This window comes from Notothenia rossii (assembly GCF_949606895.1).
Source record: "Notothenia rossii genome assembly, chromosome: 3".
Taxonomy (NCBI): Eukaryota; Metazoa; Chordata; class Actinopteri; order Perciformes; family Nototheniidae; genus Notothenia; species Notothenia rossii.
Window position 1 is genome coordinate 42568055 of NC_136901.1, and position 10878 is coordinate 42578932.

A 10878-nucleotide genomic window follows, 5' to 3' on the forward strand; every position below is an offset into this window, starting at 1 on the left:
GTAACATCTCTTTCTGACCGTTAGAGCCAATAGAATCCAAGGGAAATCGTCCCGCACACACTCATGTTAAAAAAAAATGTGGCGTCTCTGCGCATGCAAGCTTGCAGCAGAGGGGAGAAATATCCCTGCTCTAATATCAAGCAACGGAAAAGCTGTTTTATTGCTTATAGATTATCTGAACATTTCGAAGGGGATACAGACACATTGGATTAACCTATGGATTAACTACAGCATCGTTTTTATCTTTTTAATGCCATTGAAGACCAGTTTAGACCAGACAAAGACGAAGGTAAACCATGTTAGCTTTGTGGGCTACCTAGCGCCACTTGTTTTGATGTACGTTTTTGTTGATAACGTCGTTTGTATCTTTCAGTGTTGAGGTGGGCACCATTAGATTCTGTGTCTCCTTGCGATCATAAACGATGGGTTGGATGTGCACCTAGGATAATTAATAAGGGAGCTAGGAGTGATTATCGGTGCAGTAATAGGTTAGCATTTTTCGCTCAGGGGTCATTTAGATGCTTCTTATGAGACTTGTGTTTTGGTAAAAATGGTTTGTATCGTCAATTAGCTGAGATTATTCCCGTTAATCTGGTATCACACATTAATAGGTTCTTAAATATTAAGATCCCCTGAGACACAGTGTCGTGAAAAAAAAAGAAAAAAGTACCCGCCGGCGGGGACCTTGGGGTTTAACAGGTTAAAGAGTCCTCTCCTGCTGATGTTCAGGTATATATCAGTATGTAGTGTCTTTACTGTCTGTGTGTGCGATTTCCCCGGGATGGAGCCCCACGACCTGAATCTGGAGAAAGGAGGCGAGTACGTCGTCCTGGAGAAATGTGACATGAACTGGTTCAGAGTACGGGTTAGTGTGGATTTAACATCTGCCACCAAGGGGGCGCGGTATCACAACTATGAAAAAAGACGTCCATTGCAGTTAGATGTTGTTATTTTGAATGTGGAAAAAGCAGCTTCTATATTAGCTTGGCCTAACCATGATCAACGAATCTCCATTCAGCGTCTTTGAGTTCAAGAAAAGCGCTATATATATAATGTATTATTATTCAGAGAACAGGCAGTTAAAACAGGTTTTGCTTGTCGTCTTGGGAAAACATGTCAATTTACGCTTTTACTTTTAATCATGCAGTTATTTTGGCTTCATTTTCATATGTTAATTGCAATTAAATCACAGAAAACTATGGTAATTTCTAGGGGTGCACCGAATGGGAAATTCTTGGCCGAAAACGATACCGAAAATAGTAAACAGTTGGCCGAAAACCGAATGCCGAAAGGCCGAAAAATGATTAATAGAAATATATATATATATATATATATATATATATATATATATAATGTATACATTTTTTACCAATGTTGTTCAGCTACCTGATTATGGAAAAAGACATGATTATGGCAAAACTTAACTTAAATAATAATCACTATTATGGGTCCATAAAACATTTATTCAGCACTTTTGAATGCATACAGTACATTAATTCCAAGTCAAGTGCATTTTCTTTTCTCTGCAGGATAACTACAACAGAGTGCATTCAGAACAAAGCCAAGGTGCTTTAAAATTAACATCTAGGCCAGTAGGCCTACTACAAAATAGTGTAAATAAAGGTCCTTTCGGCCGAAAGCTGATAATTTTCGGTGGCCGAATATTCGGTGCATCCCTAGTAATGTCACACAAATGACAGCATTTGACTGAATATCTAAAAAGTTTATGGTAAAAACGTCATTGTAGGTTTATAAATGAATATATGTTGAAGACAAAGAAAGCAGGGATATATATATATATATATATAAAATAATAATAGGGTAATAATGCTCGCAGATTTAAGTGCTGAATTAGTTTTTTCTTCCACATACATTTGACAGAAAATCGAAAAAGTCTTATTTATTTTCAACCCTTTAACTGCCAGATCAAGAAAAAAGCTATGACAAATATTATTTGTTTGCATTTTTTATCAAATGGGCCACAAATAACCACAAACTATTTTTTTATTTTGACTGACCACACAGTTTTGTTTTTATGAGTCTCTACCAACTGGTCGAGCTGCCCCTTTATGGTAAAAGTGCATTTTCAAAAATCATCATATACAGTACAGTATTTGTATGCATCAAACTCAAATAAAACACAAACTCAAAAACATGTGTTCCTTTTAAGGAAAATGAGCAATATAGACAACCAGATAAATTCATAAAAGTTAATAAATTATCATTTTAAAAACATGTAAAGTGTTTTTCATGATAAAAAAAAGACTTGCTCATCTTACTGTATATGCTGAATTGGCCTAACAGCAAATGTCTATATCCTGTGTTGGCCTAACTTGCTCATCTGTGTGCAATTTTGGGCTGAATGCCATGCATGAAAGGTGCTATATAAATTATTATCACTCTTTCACTCTGAGACTCATAAGGCAGTCCTAGATTTAGTAATATTACCATGAATCTAGCTATTTATTTACCATATTTTATTGAAAAACATCTCTGAAACTCTGAAAAAGTCATATCGCTAGTTTACCATAAAAGGCCAATTCGACCGGTTGGTTGAGCATATTTTCAACAAAAATAATTACACCCTTGTTAAAACTTTTTTTGTGCATCAAGTTGTCTAATTATGTTCAGTCAGTACTCTGACACTAAAATATGTCAAAAATGATATGGTTACCTTACAAAAGTTGACCAAAAAGAGTGACTTCTTCAGCAGTGATTTTTAGCATTGCCAACTTTCTCAGAAGAAGCTAGCTGAAGGGCTTTCGGTTCAAACTACAGTGACATCTAGAGGTTGTATTGTAGTACTGTATTCGCATGCTCACTTCCTAACAATGACAATGCTAGGTCTGTGTTAGCATGCTCACTTCCTAACAATGACAATGCTAGGTCTGTGTTAGTAGGCTAATATATAAGATGACTGTACATACATTTCCTTATTTAAATGTGTCTTTATTTCAGGTCTAGTTGCCAGGTTGAGGTATCCAGTCGGGAAACAGGATAAAGCGGCTCCGTCCACCGCAGGATTCAGCTACGGTGAGACAGTTTTAAAATGTTTAAAACCCCTCTAGTCCTTCCTTTACCTCCCTCCCCTCTTTCTGTGTGAAGTATAAGTCAGTGAGGAAGGACGCAAGTGAATAAGTAGGTAGATAGGTAGGTAAGGAAGTGAGTAAGCAAGTAAGATAGTAAGAAAGGAAGAACATACGAAAAGAAGTAATGAAGGAATAATGTAAGTTAGTTAGTTAGTTAGTAAGTAACTAAGTGGGAAAGTAAGTAAGTTAGTAAGGAAGTTAGTTAGTAAGTAAGTAAGTGGGTAGGAACTGGAGGGAGGAAGGAAATTACTCAGTAAGTAAGCAACCAAGCAAGGAACGAAGAAAGGAAGCAAGGAATTGTATGCAAGTCAGTAAGTTAGCAAGTCAGAAAGGGAGGAAGTGTAAGTAATTAAGGAAGGAAAGACAGAAGTAAGTATAAGGAAGTAATGAAGGAACAAGCAAGTTAGTAAGGAAGGAAGTGAGTCAGTAAGTAAGCAACCAAGCAAGTACTTAAGTTAGTATGTTAGGAAGGAAAGAAGGAAGTACGTAGGTGTAAGGAAGGAAGGAAGGAAGGAAATGAGTAAGGAAGGAAGGAAGAAAGGAAGGAAGGGTAGGAAGGATAAGTAATTAAGGAAAGAAAGAAGTAAGTCAGGAACTAAGTAAGTATATTGAAGGAATGAAGTGCAAGTAGGTAGGGTATCTCTCCAGCTTTTGTTGACCTCAGACTTTACTCCATGTTTCTCCCCCCTCCCCCCCTATAGAGAAGTGGGAGATTGACCCCAGACATTACTCTATGTTTCTCCCCCCTCTCCCCCCTATAGAGAAGTGGGAGATTGACCCCAGCGAGCTGACCTTCATGAAGGAGGTGGGCTCTGGGCAGTTTGGGCTGGTGAGGCTGGGGAAGTGGAGGCATCAACACCGAGTGGCCATCAAGGCCATCAGAGAGGGAGCCATGTTGGAAGAGGACTTCATCGAGGAGGCCAAGGTCATGATCAGTGTTGGGTGTAACGCGTTACAAAAAATAACGGAGTTACAGTAATATATTACTTGTTGCTGTAACTAAGTAATGTAACGCATTACTAATGAAATTTGGGTAATATATTACCCGTTACAATGCTCAGTAACGCAGTTACAACACATTTTAACCCAAAATTAAATGGTGTTTTGTTGAATGTACTAACATAGCTAGACATTCCGACACCAGACAAATTGTGCGGGTAGATTAGTAAACCTGGTGTGTTTACCCTTCAGGCTTCGCGTCGGGATCTTCGGGGCAGTTGAATGTTATGCACCCTCTATTCAAAAAAGAGAACAGAGCGAAAAATACAAACAACAAATTGTGTCAGGTGCGCGTGACCTGCTCCGCTGCGCGTGCATCATTTCAAAAGTGCTTCCACAGCAGTGACACACATCTGTGGATAATCAAATACGAAAATGGTTAAAGCAACCATCACTAAACGCCAGCAACACTGCATCTACTGCAGACAGTAGCAACAGGTCAGATGGGGACATCACGTTACCCTCCGTTGCGGACATTAGCTTACTCCCGCCTGACTCACCGCCCTCGCCCCCGGAGCAGCAGTCTTCGTCGCCCGAAACTACGCCGCCCCTCTGCGGCCCGCAGGTGCCAGGATACCACGGCAAAACAGAGCCTGCCCAGGTATGTCTAAACAAGTACCCGCCTGTACAGTGGGGTTAGGCGGTCATGTTGCAGCTCGTGGTATACAAATAGACAATGGAATATTCATGTGAAAATAGAGCTATATTCTGCCATGCCTGTAGAAATGTTGGGTCAAAAATAATGCATACAATAGCACAGATGCCTTCACAACGAATGGCTACAAAAATATCTCATATCCCAAGCTTATCAACGAGCTGATGTTGCAGCTGAAATGTTCTCCAGGTCACAAAGTCAGCCTCACATGATGATGTGATACCAGTTTTTAAGCACAGTAAATATTCTCTTCCCAGAGATGGGACCAAGGTGATGATGTAGTACATGGTTTTAATAATACTTTTGCTTTTCAATGTTTGCCATTTCAAACCATGAGGTGGTTCAAATAATATTTGCCTTGATTTACAATATGTTCTCATTTGTTTTATCAGTACAGTTTTGAAGCTTTTGTGCTTTTCTTTGCCATAGTCCACTTTGGACTATATGAAATATTTCAGGATTGCACTTTTAACTCACTTGAAATGTTCTCACTTGCTTGGTTTCAAAACATAACAAATGCCATAATCTGTTCATTGAGGACCATCAATGCTATTTTTCATTGCTGTTGCCGGCCACTATTGCTCATGTAAACCTACTACTGCTGCGCCCCCTGTAATCTCAGAGGCACCCTGAGTAATTTTGTTCTGGAACCGGGCCTGTACACGGCCATATACTAAACAAACTACAGAGCCCATTCCGTGTCCTGTTAGTGTTCACTTCCTCTCTGCCTTCTTCTGGGGATTTATCTGATGTCCAGCGCTTCGTCTTTTAACCTCTTTTCCTTTCTCTTTCTTGATCCTCCTTAGAAATCTTCATTATAGTCCTTGACAGTGGTCTGCACTGCTGTATTAACAACGTGTCACATGTTAAGAATTTACAATCAGAATCGAGTATTCAACTAAGCAGTGTAATAAAAGTTGTTAGTAGCCTTAAGGACCTACAGTTGTTATGCTATACCACATTGCCCTTCACTGGATGTACAATAACTACATTTTAGCATTTAAAATACCTAGCCATTCTTTTGCGGTTATTTTGGTGAAAGTAACTAAAAAGTAACTAAAGTAGTGTAACTCATTACATTTCAGAGACAGTAATATTTTAATGTAACTTATTACTTTCAAAAGAGAGTAATAAGTAATATGTAATATATTACATTTTGGAAGTAACTTGCCCAACACTGGTCATGATGTAAGGAGGCGAAAATACAAAAATAAAATGTGACTAAATGTCATCACGCCCAACATTAGCCACCTTTAGCTTAGCGGTGGTGACGTGAAGTCATGTGACCATTCTGTAGTTCCTTTATAGCCCAACATTAGCCGCCTTTAGCTTAGCGGTGGTGAGGTGAGGTCATGTGATAGTTCCTTTATAGCCTAACATTAGCTTTTTCCTTTTTCCTTCCCCAGGAGGCTCCTCAGGAGCCAGCTCAAGCCCATCTACATCGTCACAGAGTTCATGGAGTTCGGCTGCCTGCTGAATTTCCTCAGGCAGCGGCGGGGCAGCTTCAGTCTGGAGTCTTTACTGAGTATCAGCCTGGCCGTCTGTGAGGGGATGGAGCACCTGGAGGCCAACGGATTCATCCACAGAGACCTGGTAACTGGATCCTATTCAAAAACTAACTCTAACTGGGAGAAAATTAAATACAAAAATGGCCGGTTTCCAAAGCTAACTGATTCCTGTTGAACTCAATGTTAAAATTTGTGAATGATGGAGATAGTGTTTTAACTGTTTTTAAAGGATTACTTCAGAAACAAAAACATAATTAGTATATCAATTGATCAAGGCTAGCATTGTTAAATATAAGAGTAGGAATATTTATTTATTTTATATTCTCTAACTCAGGCTTCCTGGAACTGTTTGGTGAACGACTCTCTGGTGGTGAAGGTGTCTGACTTCGGCATGAACAGGTACAAATGTAATCCTATTAAGATTACATCGACTAATCGTACGAAATATATGTACCTGACGTCAATATCAACTCATGGTACGAAACATATGGACCTGACGTCAATAGCTTTACAATTTCGACTTATCGTACGAAACCAATGGACCTGACGTCAATAAGTTTACCAAATTGACTTATCGTATGAAACATATGGACCTGACGTCAATAGTTTTACAATGTCGACTTATCGTATGAAACATATGGACCTGACGTCAATAGTTTTACAATATCAACTCATCGTACAAAATCAATAGACCTGACGTCAATAGCATTACAATATCGATTTATCGTACGAAACATATGGACCTGACATCAATAGCTTTCCAATGTTGACTTATCGTACGAAATGTATTTAACGTAATGAAGTTATTGTACAATATATAAACATGATATCAATAATTGTTACGTTATCAAGTTATCGTACAACATATGGACTTCACATGAGTAATTTCACGTTATTGGCTTATGTACGAAATATATGAATCCAGACTATGTGAATAGAATTTAACGCTGTGACTTATCGTAAAAAACCTGACTTCAATCATTTCACTTTATGGGCTTATTGTTTTTCATTTTACTTATTGTTTGGTTTTGTGGTTATAATCTATTTTATTTTTAACTATATTTTAATGTTTCCTTTAAATATTCGTAAGAACTAATTGTTTCCGTGTCACATTAAAATGGCGATGTTTGTTTTGTAGATACGTGTTAGACGACCAGTACACCAGCTCATCGGGCACCAAGTTCCCGGTGAAGTGGTCGACTCCCGAAGTCTTTAACATCTGCAAATACAGCAGCAAGTCCGACATCTGGTCCTTCAGTACGTTCACTTTTCACATCAACATCGCAAAGATTCACAAAATCAAGGGCTAGCATCCAGACACAACCTACAGGTAGCGTCTCTCAGCGTTAGCTAAACATTTTTTATACGAGGGCTGAATTTCTTGCTGAATTCAACTAGGTGGATATTTCGGATTAAATTGAATTTTAGTGAACAACTAGCGAGACGAAGTGCAAAATGTGGTGCACCAATTACTATGTATTTAGGAATATGTAGTGACATACGAACATTATATGCTAAATGGTACAGTATGGGCTAAGGTATATTGTATGGTAGAAATACGACACTAAATGAATATATAATATATAATAGATAAGAGTAAAATAAAGCACTTTTAATAGATGTGCACGAACTGACCGATAGCATTACATTGCATTCTCGCTAAGAACTGAACCAAATGAAGTCCCTATAATAATAATAATAATAACAATAATAATAATAATAATAATAATAATAACTTGAATTTATATAGCGCCTTACGTAACCTCAAGGTCGCTTTACAAATAAACATAGAAGGACAAGACATACAACATAATAAAAACATAAATATGAAACAGGGGGCAGAAATGGAAGTGTAAGGAGGGGGGAGGGGAGTGAGTTATTGTTGGAAGGCGATGTTGAACAGATGAGTTTTAAGGGTGGATTTGAGAGAAGGGGCGTTGCGGATTTCTGCAGGGAGGGAGTTCCAGAGGGGGGGGGGGGGGGGGGGGCAGCGACACTGAAGGCACGATCCCCGAAGGTGCGGAGGCGTGAATGGGGAATGGAGAGCGGAGTCTGAGGATCGAAGGGTGCGGGACGGGGTGTATGGGTGGAGTCAAGATGTTTTAATTGGAAACATGTATCATCATTAGATGATTAAATTGTGCGGGTTAAGCATAAAAATAGAGTCCAGGTGGAGAAAATACCACCTTGTTTTCATATTTGACCATTTATTCATTCAAGCTTCAGCAAAGTTTCAACAAATAAAGCTTCGGACTCATTGTTTGTTTGTTTGTTTGTTTGTTTTGTTTCCAGCCGTTTTGATGTGGGAGGTTTTCACCGAGGGTCGCATGCCATTCGAACAGAGTCAGAACCACGAGGTCGTTACCTTGGTAACCAAAGGTCACCGCCTCTACAGGCCCAAGATGGCGACGCCCACAATCTATGACATCATGCAGCTCTGCTGGCACGAGGTGAGAGCCCAGAGACTCAACCTTTTTTATCCTAATATTCTTTGAGTTTTTAAGATACTTTTAAATTTGACTTGTGTAGTGAAGTGTAGACTGTCAGTGGTGTAAAGTAACTAAGTACATTTACTCAAGTACTGTTCTGGAGTACAAATGTGAGGTACTTGTACCTAACTTGAGTATAAACAATACGTTTATTATACTATTTTTGCGTACATTTATTTGATTCTATTTCTTGTTTTTTACTTGTGAAGGTCTGAATTGAAGCTAAATTAGTTTCTAGTAGAAGGCTTTGATGAAAACAGAAATGGATCCAATTCATTGTTGACAAATGCACCAACAATAATAACACGTATTAACACTGTGTTATCTGAATATCTTTGTTTCAGAGACCGGAGGAGCGTCCATCTTTCGCTCAGCTCTGCCTGATGATCTCCGACGCTCTGGAGGCTGATGCACCGCCCCCAAACTGATCAACCGACCAATCAGCTGCTCCCACCATTCCTGGGGGCCATGTTGCCCCCGAACTCCCGCCATTCACCTCACTGTTATTGTTTAATTTACTGACAATAACACAGAGAAAACGTTGTAATAGAGTGGTGCAGGAATGACTCCTAAAACCCTGTTTCCTGTTTCCTTGTCAATGGTTTTCTGAATGTGTTTTTATTCTGAGATAAGGTCTGTGATTAACACAAGCTGAAGAGATTAGTATTGTACGACATTAACTACAAAAGTAAATACCCCACTGGTGAATTTAACGACAGCGGCTGCTAACAATTGTCCAAATGAGACGATTAAACATCATCAAGCCCAACATTAGCCACCGTGAAGTCATGTGACTGTAGTTCCTTTATAGCGTCAGATTTTTACTTCAGAAATCATAAAGTGGTGTTAACATGTGGAGATTATCCTTCTGAACTAAACGTGTCAGTATCATAAATGTTTGTTTGACACAGAGATTATTTTCTACCATAATTCGAAAATCCAATAGAAAATCCCATTGAACAAGGGAGATGCTGCCTTCAGGGTCGGACTACAGAAAACGACATCCCTGCACCACTCTACGGTGCTTACATCGTTTAAAACTGACACATCAGATGAAGCGGATGGACCACTCACTCATAGTCCTCCACCAATCACGTTTGTTTATCTATTCATGTATAATAAATTAACACATCAATATATGTATTCTTTTTTAATTTGCTTCGCTGCCGGCACGAATAGATTTGATGCAAAATATTTGCAGGCGACTACTTTGCATTATTGCGTCAACCTGTCTATAAAGGTCTTTAAACTGAAGTTGTGTCCATCAAATAAAACACTGCTCATGTTGATTTGTAGTTTCTTTTTCTGTTAGGCAATGTACAAATATTATTTAAAAGAAGTAAAGGACCATTCAACGCACCGTCCTGTATAAATATGGAGTCATATTGAACAAAAACACATCCATGGAAAGTCCCCGATGATGGAGATTATTATAGATTTCTGTAGCCACACCTCCAGGGACATGTACCTTCCTTCAGACTCTCTGAGTTCATTCAGTTTCAGCAGATTTCATGAATCTCTGAACCAAGATGGTAAGTGTTTTTTTTTAAAGCTTTATAAGGATTATTCCTGAATTTGTTCATCTCTGGATTATTTTCAAATTTAATGGATTACTTTCAAAATGTTGAAAATTGCAGATGAAAAATGGGCAACACAGTTTACCCAAAGTCTTAAATGTCTTTTTTTAATATAATTTTCAGTTTGTACTCATAACACATTTCCTCTGAACTAAATGTAAATAAATATAATTAAAAATATTAAATCCTTAATCCTTAATTTAGGGTTAAATATGTTTTCTAATAAAATATTCAAAATAAATAAATAATTATAGTTCAGCAAAATCTAAACACTTTAATTGTAAGTATAATAAAGTGTAAGTTAAATGAATTTTATTAAATGTTTTATTGAAAAGGTTTTATGAAAATAATCGTAATGTCTCAAATAAGTAAAATTATCAAAGAAAAACTCGAATCCAGACAAAATCCAATGTTTTCCGTGATTTATGCGATTTTACAAACGTAAAAATTAATAAATGAAACTATTATACTGTAGTTCTGCAAAATATAAATGCTGTAATTTTATCTCAAATAAAAATGATAGGAAAGTTACAGCAAGTTTAAGTGTATTTTGTTACATTT

General features: G+C 37.9%; 1 protein-coding gene across 1 annotated transcript; it reads left to right on the forward strand.

The window, feature by feature from the left end:
* Window positions 1-781: 781 nt before the first annotated feature.
* Window positions 782-10029, forward strand: LOC307032914 (tyrosine-protein kinase Tec-like; the record flags this gene model as incomplete). Its single annotated transcript, XM_079671192.1, has 8 exons — window positions 782-839; window positions 2914-3033; window positions 3851-4064; window positions 6162-6336; window positions 6586-6650; window positions 7390-7508; window positions 8544-8701; window positions 9085-10029. 8 exons carry the CDS (start codon window positions 782-784, stop codon window positions 9166-9168), a joined length of 993 nt encoding a protein of 330 aa, XP_079527318.1. The 3' UTR covers window positions 9169-10029.
* Window positions 10030-10878: the final 849 nt, after the last annotated feature.